The sequence below is a fragment of the Corvus hawaiiensis genome, chromosome 2 (genome assembly GCF_020740725.1).
Source record: "Corvus hawaiiensis isolate bCorHaw1 chromosome 2, bCorHaw1.pri.cur, whole genome shotgun sequence".
Taxonomy (NCBI): domain Eukaryota; kingdom Metazoa; phylum Chordata; class Aves; order Passeriformes; family Corvidae; genus Corvus; species Corvus hawaiiensis.
The window spans coordinates 5514329-5532574 of NC_063214.1; the positions used below are offsets into that span (position 1 = coordinate 5514329).

At 50.5% G+C, this 18246-nt stretch overlaps 1 protein-coding gene across 2 annotated transcripts in view; it reads left to right on the forward strand.

Annotated features, from left to right (window-relative positions):
• IGSF3 (immunoglobulin superfamily member 3) overlaps positions 1-18246 on the forward strand; it is a 94752-nt gene that overhangs the window by 72066 nt on the left and 4440 nt on the right. For both annotated transcript variants that reach the window (XM_048293657.1, XM_048293658.1), the window contains 2 exons: positions 12589-12999; positions 14623-15030. In XM_048293657.1, the coding sequence (XP_048149614.1) occupies positions 12589-12999; positions 14623-15030 (819 nt within the window). The remainder of the gene's footprint in view (positions 1-12588; positions 13000-14622; positions 15031-18246) is intronic.

Sequence of the window (18246 nt, forward strand, 5' to 3'; positions counted from 1 at the left end):
CTTAGTGGGCTGGTATGGAATAGCCATGTGGTGATTCCCTGGCACTTGAAGGTTTTGTGGGTTTTAGGGGAAGCAGAGGTACAGGTGGTTCCTTTTGAATCCAGGTGACCCTGGAACAGTTTGGATTCAAGCTGATCTCTCAGTACTCTCACTGAGATGCCAGCTGACATCACTGTTCCATGTCCCCTTCCTTGCACAGCATGGAGGGGAAACCTCTGGGTCCTGCCTGAGAGAGGAAGGTGGTAGATAGATCCAGACAGGTCAAGGGGAAACCCAAAGGCTGTCAGGCAGGCTCTGTTCCCATCTCCTCCTTGGATCTTGCTTCTCCCTGCCAGGTTTCCAGGGATGGAGCACTGAGAAAGCAGGTGCTGTCTGGGAGCAGTGCGTGTCCATGTGGTCTGCAGGACTCAGACAAGGGCAGCAGACAGTGCATGACGGGGGCCGTGCTACAATCTGGGCAGGCTTGGGTGTCTGCAGAGGGCTCTCTTTTGGCAAGGAGGCTTGAGCAGATTTGTGCTGGTGTATTAGTACTGCTGTTGTCATTGTGTGAGTTACTGCACTTATCATCCCCCTGCAGCACAAGTGAGGGGTGGTTCGGCAAAGTCCTGGGGTCTGAACACTGGGGAGTCTCTCTGGCAGTAACAGAATAAAAAAGCAGGGCTTTCACATAACATCCCCACCCTGACAACACCTTTTCACCCCTTTCATACTCATGCACCTCCCCATGCTGCTCCCCACCCCTCTATCCTTGCGTTGTCCCTTGTCCTGTTCCTTGGTGACTAATCCTGGATGGGGTGTTCGGGGAGAAGCTGCAGTGGCCTCTAGAAATCTGTCTCCTTGGTGCTGACTTTTTGACAGTAATGAACATTGGAGGAGGGGTGGGGAGGGACGGCAGGGGATGATAACTGAGCAGGCGCTGGGGTGCTGGCTCCTTGCTGCTTTTCTGCAAGGCAGTCTACAGCAGATTGATTGACCTGGAGCCATCGAGCAAACAAGGCAGTCATGCTCTTCATTAGAGCATTAATTAGCTTCCAGAGGCTCTCCAGGGGCCGCTTCTTAAAGTTTGGTTTATTAGGAGCTGTCAAGTTGAAACCATCGTGGAGGGGGAGGGTGGAGGCTCATCAAGCTGGCCTTGGAGGAGCTGGAGGTGGCCTTTGCCTGAACCTTACTTGGAGAGTAGGGTGAGCTAGAGCGGTGCTCTCCATGAAACCTTTCATTGTGGTGGGTGCAGAGCACTCTGCTGCTTTTCTGCTGTCCACAGAAAACCACTGAGAGTGCCCTGGCTGGGCTAGCAATGGCCTGAGAAACCTAATGAGTGGAAAATGAAGGACACTTACCTCTGTCCAAGCCCATCCATGGCAGCCACATAGAGACTATTCACTCTCATGCTCCTCCTTCTCTCTGAAGACTGACTGAGCAGCCAGGCAGTGGATGGTTGTGACTGTGGATGCTGGAAGGATGAGGAGGGCACGAGGCAGAAGAGAACTGGAAAAGGAGGCTGTTCTATGGCACACTTAATGCTGGGAGAGGAGGACTGATTTCCAAATAATTAATTACCAAGACATTTGTGGAGTATAGTGAGAAGCTTTCCTTAGCAAATGAAGCTCAGATATTACTGTTAATGCCTTTATTCCATCTCATCTTAGTAATTCTTAGTAATTTCAGTGTGCAAGGAATCCTCTCATGGATGGATGTGAAAGATGCCTTTTCTTCTACAGGTGGCCAGTGGGGTACTGACCAGACTCTTGAGTAGAGGCTCCAACAAGTGTTTTCAAAGGCCACAAAGAGTCTACTTTAACCTGACACTTCTTGCTTCTGGCAGCATCCTGCAATAAAGTTAAACAAGGAAAGTTAATGAGCTAGAAACTTCCTTACAGAAGTGAAGTCTGGAAACTGAAGTTTGCTGCTTGCTTGATCCCAGAGTGGTTTTGCTCTGTAGGACGGCGCCGCTTCCCTGCTTTGGAGCTGCCTGCTCCATCTGGCAAATGGTTGTACTCCTGCTTGAGTGATGAAGGAGTCCAAGAAGTGCTCAGAAGAGTTCAGACTGTTTCTCAGCAGCTGTGGCTGTGGTGCAGAGCAGTCTCCTCTTTCCTGTATGCTCAGGGACTCACTCCTTTCCCTTCACTGCTGTTCTGCCTCAGAGGTGCTGCTCCTTCCTTCCAGCACACTGAACACATGAAATGACAACACTGGCTCAGTGTTGCATGGCCCAGAGCTGTCCCCTTGCACAGACCTGCATTAGTGACCCAGCTGGAGCCTTTTTTCTTCTGAAAATAGCAGAGGCGTGCTCGATTCTCCCACCTTGTATTCCTGATAGTCTCCTAGTCCAGCCCATTTGCCCTGGGGAGCTCTGTTGCCACACTTACCAGGTCCTCTGGGACAGATTCCCTACATAGACTTGCTGTCACCTCCTTGGCACAGTTCCTTATCCCAGGCCAGCACCCCAGGGTGCTTTTTCTCCACACTTGGCCATCACCCCCTGCTCCAAACATCCCTGTCCTCCTGAATGTAAGCAGCAGGGGAGGGAGCTCATGCTGGATGTTCTGCTGCATTCCTGATACTGTACTGGGGATAATGACACTGGCCTTGTGGGGTCAGAGCTATGATTCACCTCTTCCTGCATTTGGTTTTCCTTCTGGGAATGATGCTACTTGGATCCTCTGCAGGTTTGCCTATGAGAGCCTTCGGTAAGAGCCAGGTGTGTTGAGCTGATTGCAGTCAGTTATGTTCAAGGTTTCTCTTGGGGCTTCAGCCTGAGAAATGCACCCAGGGGTGTGACCTGAGAAGTAGAACTTCAAGTGCATGAAGCATCTTGGATGCATTTCACAAGGGTGAAGGGTGTGGGTATACATCCTTGCACCTAGTGGGACCTTAACCTGACTCAGCCTGCTCTGTGTCTGCCCACTGATGTTAGTGCAGGCAGTCTTTCTTTTCAGCCCCCCAGCAAGACTGACAATGCCAGGAGACCTGGGCTGTATCCAGGACATGCTGCTCTCCTCAAATTAGCTCTCTCCATGGTTGCTTTTTAGGTTCAATTTTTTCACTTCCGTTTCAAAGTACTCTCTGCTTTCTCTCTTTGATATCTCCTGAGCAGTTTTCCACTCCCGTTTGCAGTGTGGATATACAAAACCATGGTGTCAGCCTGTTTGCAGGCTGTGCTGCACATGCACCTTCTTTGATGTTGTCTTGAACAGCTTCTCTCCACATACTTTAGCTTCTCATCGATTCCCTGGTTGCTCTTGTTGGACTAAAATACTCTGCAGTGAGCAGTACTTAGATGGTGTCCAGCTCTAAAGCTTTGTACCTCCTCCTGTCCTTGAAGACTTCAAAACCAGAGTCAGAAGGGGCAGCCCTTGAGGGAGAGGGAGACTGATGATGAGCAGCTTTCCAGCCAGGTGTTGACCACTGTTCTCCTGTCCTAGTCTCTGCATGGAGCCTCAGCCCTGCTGATCTCCATGAGTTGAGTGGCCTTGGGGCCAGCAGGCTCAGTGCTGCAGCAGCACAATTTTTCTCTTGCTGCATTCTCAGCCCTCCAGTCAGAGCAGTGCCCAGCCCAGGGGTCCCTCTGATGCCATGATGATTTTTTGCCTTTTCTTTTATACCCCTGTTATACCTCTTTACAACTTCTGTATTCCTAGTGCTTTTTGCCTGCATTCTTGGACTTGTTTGTCAAGCTAAGAGACTAAACATTTTAGAAGCTTCGTAGTTAGGGATCAGTGTGCCCCAGACCCCAAGGTCCTCTCCAGAACACATTCTGTAAACTGAGATAGAACCATCCAGGGGAAGCTTCCTTGGGGAGGGGGACTCATTCGAGCCTCTCATTGGGGAATCTTTGATAGATATGCTAATTAGTAACACCTATAATGTTATACCAGATCTTTTAGGGGTGTGCATTGCGGTGTGCATTTCAGTGCATTCGACCAGGATGTGTGCACCTAAGGATCCGTAAAATAAATACCAAGGTAAAATCCCTTTTCCCCTTCTAACCGTGTTTGACTCTTGATTTTAAGACCAGGAAAAGGCATCATATCCCTGTATGCCCAAGCAGCACCTTTGGCAGTCCATCCCTGTGCATGAGACCTGCACCATTTTTCTGTCTTCTGTATCCTGCAGAATGCTTCTCCTGCATGAGAAACTGCATGTTCTGACATTGGTCAAAGACTGAATTCCTGGGTTCACTGAATCTGAGATCTGCTTCCTTACACCAAAATGGCTCCAAACATGCTGAACCTGTGGCTTAGAGTCTTTTATTTTAACATGTATACATAAAAGTTTTCTCTCAAGGCCATCTTACTTTCTTAAATAGGCATTTGGGATGCTGCTAAAGAAAATTACTATAATTTTCCTTGTCCCAATTAACAGAGAAGCGGGGAGTGCAGGTAATGATGGATCTGTAGTCCATCGTGCTGAAATCACTTCCTCACTCCTTAAGAAGTTCAAGAATACAATTCCTTAAGAAATGACAGAGGGCTCATTTCACTTGGTTGTTCTTCCAGCAGTAGTTGTACTCACTAGTTATGGAAGCAGCATCATCCCTGAGCACTCAGGGTGCAGGTGGAGCTGATCTAGCACTTGGCTGCACAGAAGGAGGTGATCCTCATCCCCAGTGCATGCTGCTGGTTGCATGGTCCCGTCCCTTTCCTTGTGCCAGCAGTGATCCTGCTGTGCACCAGCTCAGTTTAATACACCTGCAGAAAGCTAGCCCTGTGGAAAGGAACAGTTAAAGGTGAGTGGAGTGAGCTAATCTTGGATGGATTCGGCTGGGTCCTTCTCAGGGGACTTCTCTTTGCATGGAGAGCAGCACCTGACACTCTCAGGGCTGGTGTGGGCAGTATCCAGAAGATCTCCTGATCGTGCTTGAGGTCTGTCTGGAGAGCTTGCTCTCTGGATGGCAGGAAAATGACATTTCACACCACCCTAAGCAGCTCATCTCTGTCTGCCCAGCACTCAGTTTTTCAGCAGGAGCTGCTGAAAATGCCCGAGTCAAACACAGCGCGTGCGAAAGTCAGCCGTGCACTACAGGGTGCATTTGTGCTCTGAGCATGCAGCTGCACAAAACTGACGGGTATTTTTGTGAGGGAGAAAATGTCTCAGGAAATCCAGCCTCCAGCATGGCATGGGAGTTGGTGAGTGGTGCTGCTGTGTGTGTTACAACTTGCTCTTCAGGTGCCTTTAATTACTTTTTTTTCCTAATTGACGGAGCGCTCCTTTGTTTGAAATCTTTCTGACGAGGAGTTGATTAAATATCTCGGTATGTTATTTTTTCTTTCTTTATCCTCAGTGGCTGTAGCTTGGTACTGAATTTATCTTCCAGTGATCCTATCTCCATATTTTAATTTACAAGTGATCAGTGGGCCGTATGTTGTTTTCTGACAGCAGGCACAACTCATGCTGGGAATCTTTTATTCCTCCCTCCCCTCCTCTCTCTCATGCAGAACTTTTACGTGCATTTCAGGGTTTTGCAGGAAAGTTTCTGGTTTTAGGTTTGTGAGGCATTTTGCTTTGAGGTATATTTGTTTCTTGCTGTTCTTTACAGTAACATGGTTTCTGTTTCTTGGGGAAAGTCCTGCTTTTTTCAGGCCAGTGGCACATCCCAGCTGGTGGTCTCTGCCTTATCCTTGACTGGACCTGGGAGGCTGTGAGCTTCCCAGCTTTTTCCATCCTTGCAGCTACACACACGGCCTTTTCTGTATGTGCTGGCAGATGCATGGCTTCTGGGCTTCAAAGAGCCTTTCTGGGTCACACATGCATTCCTCCCCGAGGCCCCACTTGGTTACCTGCTACTTTGTTAGCTGCTCCACAGGCCTCCAGCACGGCTGGTAATCCCAGGCTGTTCCCTGGCCGAGCAGATGTCCTTGTCACTGCCTGCAGTCTTCACATGCAGCCATGGGCTTGACCCGCTCCCCTGGTGTTTGGTGGGTCTGCAGTCTGGCTGTGCTGCTTTTGGGGAGGGGCAGGGCATGGGGCCACTTGTAGGTACATTGGGATGATGCCACACTCACTTTCTGTGGGGCTGGAGTGGGTGTGGATGAGCAAGTGGATCCACCACAGGGTTTGAGGAGAAGTTCCTGTTTTGCTTTGCCACAGCACCCTCTGGCACCATTTTGAGAGCATCAAACTCTGCTCCCCAGACTGCAGTAGCACAGTGTCCTTCAGTCCTGTGCCTGTGTTCGGGGCTGAGTGCTGGGCAGGGCTGTTGGATGGGAGATGGTCAGCATGGACAGGCATGGCTACTTAAATACCTGGCTGGTTTTGCTGCAGCAGCAGCTGTGAGGCTGGGGAGTGTCTGGGCTGCCTGCTGGGCTGTGGACTTTGCAGCAACTTGCTGAACACGTTGAAATGCAGGTCACTTGGTGGTGTTCAGTCACAGCCTCGCTCTTTTGTCTGGCCACGTGGGAGGGGGCTGAAGCTGAGCCTTCCTCAGGAAAGGGTTAACATTGTCTTTCCTTCCCATAGAGCTGCTCTCCCAGTAATTCAATCATGTCAGCCTGTTTGCAGGCAATAATTCATTGTTATAGGAACACTACAGTAAAGTGACAAGTTAATAATGGCAGTAATAATGGCAGGCAAAGTCTAATGCTATTTCCCTTTCTGCTGCTCCTGTTGCACCAGCAGCCTCCCATGTTGGCTAATGCAATTTGCAACCTCACTAATCCAGTTTCAGGAGGAATTGTGTTCAGTTAAAAGAGAATAGCCGGAGTCGGGAGCTGTGCTGCCATGTTCCCGCCTTCTCTGGGGAGGTTGCCCCGGTGCTGGAAGCCTTTGTCTTTACTTTGCTGTGATTTCTATGCCATGGTTAAGCTTAATGAGCACAGTCCTCCTAGGAGCATCTCGTTTTCTTCCCTTCTGCAAATACCTTTCTTCTGATGCCTCTTCTCCAAAAGGGCTTGCACATCTTTCCCTTTTGAGCACTGGTTTGCTTTCAACTAACCTTATAAACGTGAGTCATCCAGCTCTTGCCATGCTGAGTCAGAAGGCTGGCGTGTACTTGCTTGACTCCTTCAGTCATTAAAGCAGGAGTCCTTGCAGTGTCTGGGGAGGTGGACGAGGCTCCTCAGCCCTGCTTTGTGGACGGGAGAAGAGCTGGCAGAGGTCTGAATGCTAGTACGTGTCTAAGCCTGTGCCAGTAACGTGGACACTTGTCTCTTGAATCCCAGGCAAACATCCCCGGGAGGAATTCAGGCACTGAGTGCTTTTCAGGCCCTGGTGAGGGAATGATGAAGCACCTCTGGGCTGTGACCACAGGCTGAGGGGATGGCTGAGTTTGTGCCAAAGGCCTGGCCAGTGCCCTTCAGGGTTGTACACTGAGTGTGCTGGGAGAGATGGGTTCCTTGTAGGAAGTCACCATGGGGTTATGCTCCAGGAAAAGAATCTCTCCTGATCGGCCTGCTAAACCCACTGTATGGTGTTAAACCAGGGCTGGATTCAGGTTGGGCTGGCCTCGTTTCTGCTCCCCCTGCACACACACTTCAGCACAATCAAATCTCAGTGGAGGCTTTTAAAAGTAGGACATTCCCCCAGAAAACTTTTTGCAACACTTCACCAGTTCTCTCCAAGCAAGAGCGTTCTCTGGAGGAGCTCTCCCCAGAGAGCAGCAGCCTCCAAAGTGGGACACTACCTCCCTGCTGCGGTGACAGGGCTTTCTGGGGACTCTCTGGGGTGGTAGTGTCCATCCTCCTGCCCCCCCTTCTGTGCCACAGCTGCTGGCTCATGCGGAGCTGGCTCTTTCCCCAGCGGATGACCCCCTCCTCCTTTGCTGCAGGAGCAACGTTCTGGGGTTTTGTATGGGGCTGTTTTGGGAAAACAGTATCTTCAGCTGCAATTAAACGTTGCCATTCCCAGGACTTGGTAATGGTGGCTCCCAGGTGGGAAGTAAACTCCTGCTGTTGTATTTTCTTGCTGCCTACAAGGCAAAAATGATGTAAGGTGTCTGAGACGGAGCATCTTCTTATCACAGCATTTTTAGGTACAGGTTGCAAAGTGCTTTGCTAAAGTTAAGTGTTGTAACCCCAGCTTGGTGATTAGGAAACAGAGGGGAGGGAGCCAAGAGGCAGCAAGTCAGCAGAAAAGCCATGAATCATATCACTGTCTCTGTCCTCCTCCTCTGATGACTGCTTTCCCTTCCCCCAAATATTTGTATAACTGTGCTTACCACATGCTCAGCTTGAGGAGACTGACTGCCTGCTTGATGGTGTGTAGAAAATCCCTACTTAGATATATCAGCTTGTAGAGGACCTGGCTGTGTCATAGCCTGCTGTGGTTGTAAGGTGTGTCTGACCTGAGCTCCCAGCCAGGGAGCAAGCTGGGAGGACCAGACATGCAAGCTTTGAGGACCAGAAGTTGCCACAGGCATCCTGAGGTAATGCATGTCCCTGAAAGTGAGCGGGGACATTTTCCTTGGCCTGGGAGTTAGTGCAGAGGGATGTGATGCTGGAGGACTGTCTCTGAGGTGAGGTGAGGTGTCTAGTACGTGTGTGAGCTTGTTGAGGACACTGAATATCTTTGCCAGCCTCTCCACCCCAACAAGCATGTAATATCCATCCCTCATGTCCTGGTCAGGCTCTGGCTTGAGCCACCACCCACTGAACCTCCTGGAGCTCCTCCAGCAGTTGGATTAGGATGCCCTCAGAGGGCTGTCCCTGTTCTGGTGCTGCCTGCAGGGCCCTGCCCAAGCACCACTTACAGGGCTCAGCACCTACACTATTCACACAGAGGTTGTGTGGCTTCACAGGGGCTGGGAGACCATGCTGCCTTAAAAAAAACTAAGAGGGTTTTAACCATGACTTGTTGCCAGTGTAAATTGAAAGCCTTAATAGCCTGTGTAGGGCCAATTACAGTACATTAAGGTATGAAATCCTCTTTACTGGCACTCTCCAGGGAGCCAGGAGACATTGTGGCAACAGGATTATGGTTTGCAGATGATACGCACGATAACTTCACCTAGACACAGGCACCTGTTCCTCTCACTGAGCAGCTGTTCGGGAGGCTGTTAAGAGAACATCAGCCTCTTGACAGCGCAGCAGAAAACGCCGTGTAACCGTGTCTGTTCACAGCACTGCACCCACCACCTCCACTGCCTGGCACAGGGCTGGAGCTGCCCTGCCCTGCCTCACCGAAGCCCCAGCCCCTGGGGCACACCGGATCAATTCACCGTTTGAAGGCCGAGCCCTTTCCTGGCTCTCTGCCCAGGCAAATCCTCAAGCCAGGAAAGGGAGTTTCCCCCTTGTCAATAGGGCGGAGGTTTTGCTGGCTCGGTGCCTCGGGTGTCAGACTTCTCGCAACCTCACTCGTGCACCAGGAGCTACAACCATTTCCATGTCATGGCAGCATCTTTAAACATGACCTGGCAAGCTGTACATGGCATGGAGAGACTCAAGTTTGCGCTGGAATAGGCTTATACCACCAGAATGGGAGAAGAGATAGATGGACTCCCTGGTGTTTTACCATACCTTTCCCATTACCCTGGACCACGAACTTCAATATTAATCTGTTTTCCCCTTATTAAGTAATTTTTCCGAAATGCAAAATGAGCTTTGTGGATTCGTTTGCTTATCTGTGAACAGTGGCTGATGGTCAGCCCCATGGGAGAGCAGAAGTATGAGTTATCCCACAAAGCTTCCCGTGTCTTAACCAGGATCTCTGCCATGCACAGACAAGCAAACCAGCCACCAGCCTGAGGGTGAAGCTGCCCCAAGGTAACCTGATTGCCACAGCATTTCCAGCTTAGCAGTTATCAGCCTGTGGTCCGTAAAAGCCGTGAGTTATTCCTACAGGATCTGCAAAAGGTTATGAAGAAGAGGTGGGTGCGTGTATACTATGCAGGAGCCAGTACCAGGACGTGGAAGTGTTTGGCATTCACAGAATTGGAAAAGACTGAGAATGTCCTGTCTAATTCTGTGGGAGGGAAACAAAACCTGCACTTGCATCTTCTGTGGTGTGCCTCCCTTAGGAAAATAATTCATGTTTGATGAAAAGTGCATTGGCAGGTATGTCATTACATATCACTGATACCTCTAATCTAGAGGAAACTTCGTGCACAGTGTTACGAACCTCTGCAAGAGTGCTGTCTGGCAAAGGGAAGACCTGTAATTCCCTGCCAGGGCTTGCTGCTCCAGCTGGTAGCAACTGTAGAAGCGCTCATCTCATCAATATCTTGGGGACTCAGTGCAAATGTGGGCACATCCCTGACTGCTGGCTGCAGTGGCTGCCAAGGACAGCTTGGAGGGCTGGAGGGGCATGTATGCGTGTAATTTAAGATCTCATTTTTGCCAGAGTTAATAAGTTTGCATCCCCATCACTCTCAAAAAAGAATAAAAGCAGGTAAAGCTGCAAAGAGGCCATCTAAGAGTCCTTGGATGACCTCAGGGGTCTGTGCTGTTTGTACACAGTGACAATTACTGTGATTACTGTCTGGGAACAAGCCCTCACTGCTTCAGTGGAAAACATCTGTCATGTACAAGGTGCAGGTCTGTTGCCCCAAACACTAAGGTTAAAATTACTCCGTGTCAGTCATCCTCATTTTCATCTCCTGGAGGTGCCACGGTGTGGGAAGAGCACTGAGAGGGGTGCTTGCCTCTCAACAGCTCTGGTCTGCGTGTACCCTGCCTTTGTCTGTGTGTGTGTGTTGATATCGAGCAACCCACCACACGCAGCGTGTGTATATACTGCATTTTAATAGATATAGGGCTACTGACTTAACATACACGGTTGCTATAGTAACCGAGGTTTCCGTAGTAACGGTTGCAGAAAATAATCCAGTACCAATTAAAAATAAACTGTTTGGAAAGGGGGCTGGGGAGAAAAGAAACTGCTGAGAACCACCTTCTCCTTTATTGGTTCATCTCCCAGGGACTTGGAAGATTGATTAATACTCGAAATAACCATTCTTAACCAATCGTGAGCCAAAAAGGTGGGATGAGGGTGGGTGTGGTGGCTAAGGCTGTTGTCCTGAAGTGAGACAAAGGGGAAGGAATGCTTCTGACAGAAACACAACAGGGTGACACTGACTCTTTCCATTAGGTTAAAGTCCCTAGGGAGGAAAAACAAGCACAATTTCCGTCCTTTCCTTCCTCCAGTGGCTGCATGCCATACCACAGCCACTGAGCCTTTATTAGCATACTGATCAAAGCCACGGGCAATCCAGGCTCCAGGGGAATGTCTGATGTGATACCAGGATGCCTATCTCAGATGTGATAGAGCAGAAAGCGCTGCTGTGGTGGGAGTTCCTCCCATTTGAAGTTGTTTGTGCCCATCCTCTCCCTGGGCACTGTCACTCATCGCTTGTGCCGACAGGCATCCGAGGCCCTGGTGCCCAAGGGAAGCTGGAAGCAAAGTGTGATGCAAAGCAAGGAGCCCATGCCTTGGTGAGAGAGAGAAGACAACACTGCTTCCTCACAAACACAGGATGCGTGGGATGTGTTTGCAGGGTGTGGATGGGCACAGGTCCCCTGGCAGCCCTCAGCTGTTCATGCCTGTGGTGCCACACTTTTGTCGTGCTACTTGTACCCATGCGCTCTTTAGGTTTTATTGAAGAGATTTGTAGCTTGTGAGCGAAGTCCCTTCACCTGGCAGCAAGGCAGCATTCCCCCTTTCAGAGGGGAGCAGCTGTGTGAGGAGAGGTGAAGGAGGGGAGGGCCATGGTGGCAGAGCTGCTGGGAGGAGTGGTGTGTCCGGCTGGGTGGGAGCTGCCCCTCTCCCCCGTCTGTAGCCAGAGGGGCTCCGGGGCACACCAAGCACAAGTGTCACAGGAGGGCGCTTTGTGTCCTCCCTGCCCACAGGAATGGCCTGGCTCAGGGCTCAGGTGACAGCACAGTCTGAGCGCACGCTGCAGCAGCGGAGGCTGTGTCTTGTGATCGTACAGGGAGAGGGGAATTAGGATCCGTGTGTCTCTCCTTACAGGAACTAGAGCTAATGATTCTGCTGTATCATCCTCAACACCGTGTGACCGCCTGGCTACAGCGTGGGAACTGCACTTGTGCCTGGGAAGCCAAGGGAGGTGGTGTGCCTGTGGCTTGTTCTAGGCTGTGCAGTTTGTGATGGACTTGGAGCCAGATCTCCTTTCTGTGGGAGCAGAGCTTGCTCCCTACTGATCCCTTCCAGTCTGGTGCTCCTTCTCCTTTTCCAGTTGTGCCTGCATTTCCTCCCCTAGCTATGGGTTACATCTCTCTGAGATGGCTGGCATGTGACAGCAGTGGGGTCTTGCTTAATTCACTTTCTCAGAAGTGGTTTTCTCTGGAACTGGTCAACAGTTCATTGCCCTGAGGTGCAAGTGGTGTGATGTCACCATGAGAAAAACCACTGAGTTTGGGTGTAGTCTTCTTGCTAAGTCTGGTGCCTTAGACCACTATGAATTAAAAAGTCTTTTAAAGGTCAGACTGTGAAAAAGCCACCTCTGTTGCTGAGGGACACAGTAGGAGGATCCAGGAGTAGATAGGCTTTGAAAGGAGAGATTTGGTAGAATATCTAAATGTCTTAAAGACAAGTGGGACCCAGGCAAGAGGGGACTCTCCGGTCCACCCCCAATCAGGTGAGTTTCTTTCCTGTGTTAACGACCCACCTCTCTTCATCCTTCTCCATTCCCCCCCCCAGTGACCAAGCTGCAGGTGAGCAAGTCGAAGCGGAGCATCACTCTGGTGGAGAACCGGCCCATCCCCCTGAACTGCTCGGTGAAATCCCAGACCAGCCCCGACTCCCACTTCGCCGTGCTGTGGTACGTGCACAAGCCCTCGGACGCTGACGGAAAGCTCATCCTGAAGACCACCCACAGCTCGGCCTTCGAGTACGGCACCTACGCGGAGGAGGAGGGGCTGCGGGGCCGGCTGCAGTTCGAGCGCTCCGCCTCGGGCGGGCTCTTCAGCCTCACGGTGCAGCGGGCAGAGGTGCGGGACAGCGGCAGCTACTACTGCCACGTGGAGGAGTGGCTGCTCAGCCCCAACCATGCCTGGTACAAGCTGGCAGAGGAGGTGTCAGGGCGCACCGAGGTCACCGTCAAGCAGCCAGGTGGGGTCCTCTTGGCATTGCCTCCTGTGCTCGGCCTGTGAGATTGCCACCCCGTCCTCATGCCTGCACATCCCTGTGTGGAAAGAGGGTTTTCGCTCCTTTGATGTGACTCTTGTCTCTCTCCAGGCTGAGCCTGGGTGCCTTTCAGTGTCCCCACATGAAGGTTGTCCATCCCACATAGTCCGTAGGGCCCCTGCATCCAGCCAGGTTTCATTCTCCTTGAGAGCATCACGTAGCAAGAGTGTCAACTAGCGGCCTGCTGAGAGAGAACCCCTGTGTGCCTGCCTGGGAAAGCATTTTTATGTCTTGCACACAGTTTAATTTTACTCTCTGCCTGTATCCTGACAGGCACAGGAAGTCTTGTCTCTTTTCCCTATGCACATGAGATGGGAATAACAAGTTTAATGAGGTGGGGAGCTGGCTGCCAGGAAAGGAGGAATCTTCTCTGTGGGTGGTTTCTGAGGCAGTGGACGACACTGATGAAGGTGAGGTGGTGGAGGAGCTAAATATGGCCCCCCAACCTGGGACAAAGGGCAAAGGGGAGAGGCAGGCAGGCAAGTACTGTCCCACAGCATTGGTACTTCATGGGGAAGCCTGCCTTGTCCTTGCTTGCTCCAGCTGCCTGTGTCTGGAAGATAAAATCCCTCAGGCAGGATGGATGCAGTTGGATATCAGGGCTGGAGTAGGGTGCTCAGTGCATTTTCTCTGTCTGGATTTGGCTGGCTAGGCACAAGTTCTGTGGACGAGGGTGCAAGAGGGATATTGGATATGGTCCCCAGTGCAGCTTTGCCTGGCCACGCACGCAGACAGCGCAGCAGGCCATGGCCTGCTGCCAGTGCCAGCTCCTCGTTTCTGTCAGCAAAGTCCCGAGGTGGCTGAGGGGTGGCCAGGGACGGGGGAGCTCTGACTGCCCCCTCCTTTGCACTGCCCACCTCTCTCTGGGAAGTACAGTGCTTGCTGCAGCAGCAGTACCAGGGAAGTCCAGGCTGCCCCTGGAAAGAATCGTGAGGGATTTAGGAGTGTACAACACGTCATTTCGCATAAAAGAGCTGATTCCAGTCACCCTCCTGTATCAATGAAATTGTGGAGCAAAAACCAGGGACATTCCCAAGGCAGCAAAACACTGCATGTGATTTTGCCCTCATGCCACTTCTCGTTTTGCAGTGGGGGTTCCCTGTAATCAGCTGTCTGTTCTCCACCTTGCTTTTTTTTTTCCTTTTTCCATAACAGGGAGGCTTAGTGCTTGGGGTGTGATCAGGCTACTGCCTCATCCTAGGAGGAGAACAAGAAAAGATTGAGGTGTGATCTCCCTTGATTAGGTGTGTGTGCACTTAGGACCTCCCAGGTCCTACCGGGAGATTGTGGGTTTGCAGTTCCCTGCACTGAATGGGTCATTGTTGGTGGCTAGCCTGAGATTTTCAGAAGACCCTAAAAAACACAAGCCCTATTTTCTTCTCCTCCCCTTTTTTTTTGTCCTCTCCTTTCTCCCTTATTTTTTCCTCTACTTCCTTATTTCTTTTGTCACACCCCAGGATTGTGGCCATGTAGGAAAGGCTTTTGGGGAGACAAAAGGACCCTTGCAGCCCTCGGTCACGTTGCATTTCTAATGGCCTTTTCTCATAGATAACCGCCTGCAGGTCAACCAGACCCACAAGAACATCACGGTGCTGGAGAACGAGTGGGTGACCCTGGAGTGCCTGGTGAGCAACCGGACCAGCCCCTCATCCCAGCTGTCGGTGGAGTGGTCGGTGTGGCGGCCGGGCCGCGCCGACAAGGAGGTGGTGGCCTGGCTGAGCCGGCAGAGCACGCTGCACTACGGGGAGCCAGCGGCGCTGGGCGACCTGCGGAGCCGGCTGCACCTGGAGAGCCCGGCCCCGGGCCTCTACCTGCTCTCCATCCAGAACTCCACCGTGCGGGACAGCGGGGCCTACAGCTGCCGCGTGGAGGAGTGGCTGCTGGACCCCAGCGACCGCTGGTACAAGCGGGCAGAGGACCTCTCCGGGCTCATCACCCTCACGGTCAAGCAGCCAGGTGAGGAGGGTCTGGTGCCATCTGCCTTGAGCAGCCTTGTGCCCTCTGGGGCAAACATGAGTCACCATTTGTCTGTGAGGGTGTGGGCGGAGGGCAGGATCACAGGACAGACCATGCTGATTCCTTTTTCCTTGTCTTCTTGATTGCACCCTTGCTTTTCTGGAAGGAGTGTAGAGCAAGTCCTGCAAACACAACTAGATGGGCCTGGGATTTTGTCACTGCATCTTGCATCTGCAATTTACTTTTTTTCATCACTTTTGGCAGATTGAATAGCACAGGCTCCTGATTTTACTCACATTTTCATTGAGAACAGGATGGAAGAAGCTACCTGTGATTCCCAGGTGTGTGCCCCAGGGGCAAGGTCCTTTCATGAAAAGAGGGCAGCAGAGGCACACTGCTGATTCTTACCGAGCTTGCTATCAACCAGCAGCACCCCCAGATAGATCCCTTTCTGCAGGGCTGCTCTCCAGCCACTCCTCTCCCAGTTCTTGTGCATGGTGTTACTTTGACCTAGGTGCAAAATCCAGGCGTTTCAACTTGTGAATTTTCATTCCATTAATCAAAGTCCAGAGCTCCAATCTATCTAGATCACTTTGTGAGGCCTCTTGTCCCTCAAGAGAGTCAGCGGGAGCTCCCAGTTTGCTATGGTCAGCAAACTTGCTAATGGTGCGTTCAACTCCTGTATCCAGATCTTCCATTTTTCTTTAAATGCCTTTCAGTAGTACCCAGGATAATCTTCTCTGTAACTTTTCCAGGAACTGAGGTTAGACTAACGGGTCTGTAGTTTCCTGGGTCTTCCCTCACGCCCTTCTTGTAAATTGGAATAATACTGGCCAGCTTCCAGCCAGCAGGCGCCTTCCCAGACTCCCAGGGCCTTTGGATGATGTTCAAGAGGGGTCCTGCCATAACACCTGCCAGCTCCATCAGTATGCTGGGATGAATCCCATCAGGCCCCATGGATTTGTGGATACTCAGCTGAGACAGCTGATGCCTCCCAATGTCTGTGGATGGAAAGTGACTGTTCTGCAGTCGTAGTCCTCTGACTCACAGGACTGGGCAGTCCAAGGTCTATTATTTATTATATATATATTTTATATATATATAATTTATTATTATATAGTATTATTAAAGACTGAGGCAAAAAACCATCGAATGCCTCTGCATTTTCTTCATCCCTATTAATCAGGTGACAATCTTCAACAAGTATCACTCCCAACATTTTCTTCAGACATCTTGCTGTTACCATCCTTTAAAAAGCCCTTCTTGTTAGCTGACACAACACTGGCCAATTTCACCTCGAATTGAGCTTTGACCTTTTGTTTCTTCTCCCTGTATATATGAACTACAGCTCTGTAATCTTCCTGCAGAGCCTGACTTTGATCATACAATTTCTTTCTCCTCTTGAGCTCCACAAGGAGTTGCTGTTCAGCCAACGTTGCTTGACTTAGGACACAGTGGAGTTGCCTGCTCCTGTGCTCCCAAAAGGTGGTTCTTAAGACTGACCAGCACTGATGGACTCCTAAACCCTCAAAAGCGGATTCCCAGAGTACTCTGCTAAGTTTTGCCTGTTTTAACAACAGATAGGATGCAAAGGCAGTTTACCTTGGCAAATACAGATTCCCTATTTTTTGAGGCATGTGGCTCAAGATTAAATGTCTTAAAGGCTGTAGGTCAAAAAACTGTACAGTACTCCACTGAGTACTTTCCAGCTTCTAAAGCAATCCCTCTGCATGTTCTGCAGTGCTTCATGCCTGCCCATTCCAGCAAGTTGTCAGCTTCGTAACTGCAGTGGAGCTGGCAAAAGCATGACGTCCTGGAAAGATTTTAGTGGTCATTCCTGGCAGAGATTTGTACTGTGGAGGAGGAGCATTCTCAGGAGACAGCAGAGCTCTTATCTGCCACGTCTTTGCTTGGGAAGTTTTGCTGGCCAAAGTGGCTTGAGCAAAGACATCTCCCCAGGCAATCCCTGTGCCCTGCTGGGTTGTCAGTACAGCTCTCCATCCATTGTGCTAATTGCCAGGCCTGATGGAGGGGATAATGAACAGCAGGAAAAATCTCTGAGGCTCCTCTTGAATTGCAGAAGAATGTGGAGTGGGAAGAAGAGAGGGATTTGGGAGTGCGCTAATTGAAGATAATTTTTTTTTCTAAAAGTGCTTTGTTGTTGTTTGTTTTTGTTTCATAGCAGTCAGTACTTAACAAAATGACTAATCATGCTTGTGACTCATGTCTCATTAGTGAGGATCTCCAGCCTCATCTGTCAGGGCTATAATCATCAGCAAGGGTGGGGGGGGAACCTCTTAGCACCTTCAGACATCAGTTCTCCTCTTTCTGCTTAACCTGCTGAAGGTGAGGGAGGCTTTGTGTTAGTTTTGACCAGCCATTTCCTTCCCTTCCTTCTTCTTACCTTAGTAGTCCCCAAAATCTCAGGACTTAACTCATTCCTGTTTCTGCTCAGGAGTCTTCCTTGGGACGATGTGAACTGAAAATACTTACATTGCTTATGGCCTGAAGAGCTCTGGCCTTAATGAAGGTTTTCCTCATGGGACCATTTAAAAAGTGTTGGGCTGGTGCTGTAATGAGAAGCCCACTAGGCACAGCAGCCCTATGGCTAACAAGAGCTGGGGGACAGCAGCCCCCTCCTGCAGGGAGACCCAGGGTCTGCACAAGGGAGGGCTTGCCCAGCTCTCCTTGCTGGAGGAGAAAGTGCTTCTTTCTTTGGTGAGCTATCGACTTGCCCTTCCTGCTCAGCTCCTGCCTTGGAAAGGGCTTTTTAATCTTTAAAGGAAAGCTTAGACCCAGATTGATTGTGATGCCTGGAGTATGTGCTCCCTGGCAAGATGACTAAACCAAATGTTAATTGCTCTTGAAGTCAGCCTTTAATCAACTCATCGTGGGTTCTGGCCACTCTGTCTCAGTTAGGTAAAAACATCTCTTTAGCCTTGCAGCAAGCACTAGAGGGAAAAAAAAATTTAAGAGGAAGACTTGGAGTGTCATTGCTGAATCAGTGTTGAGGCCACCTCCATGGAGGAATCTCTTATCTAAATAACTTTCCAAGCTGCTGGAAAAGGTCTTCTTCTCTTCTGTCATAATGATTTTCAAGTCCTTTGAGCACTCTCAAAGAAATAAAAAGCAGGGAATGCAATGTTCCGTACAGCACTAGCTGAGGAAGAGTAGCACATTGCTCCTCAGCACATGCACCAAACCTTGGTATCCTGA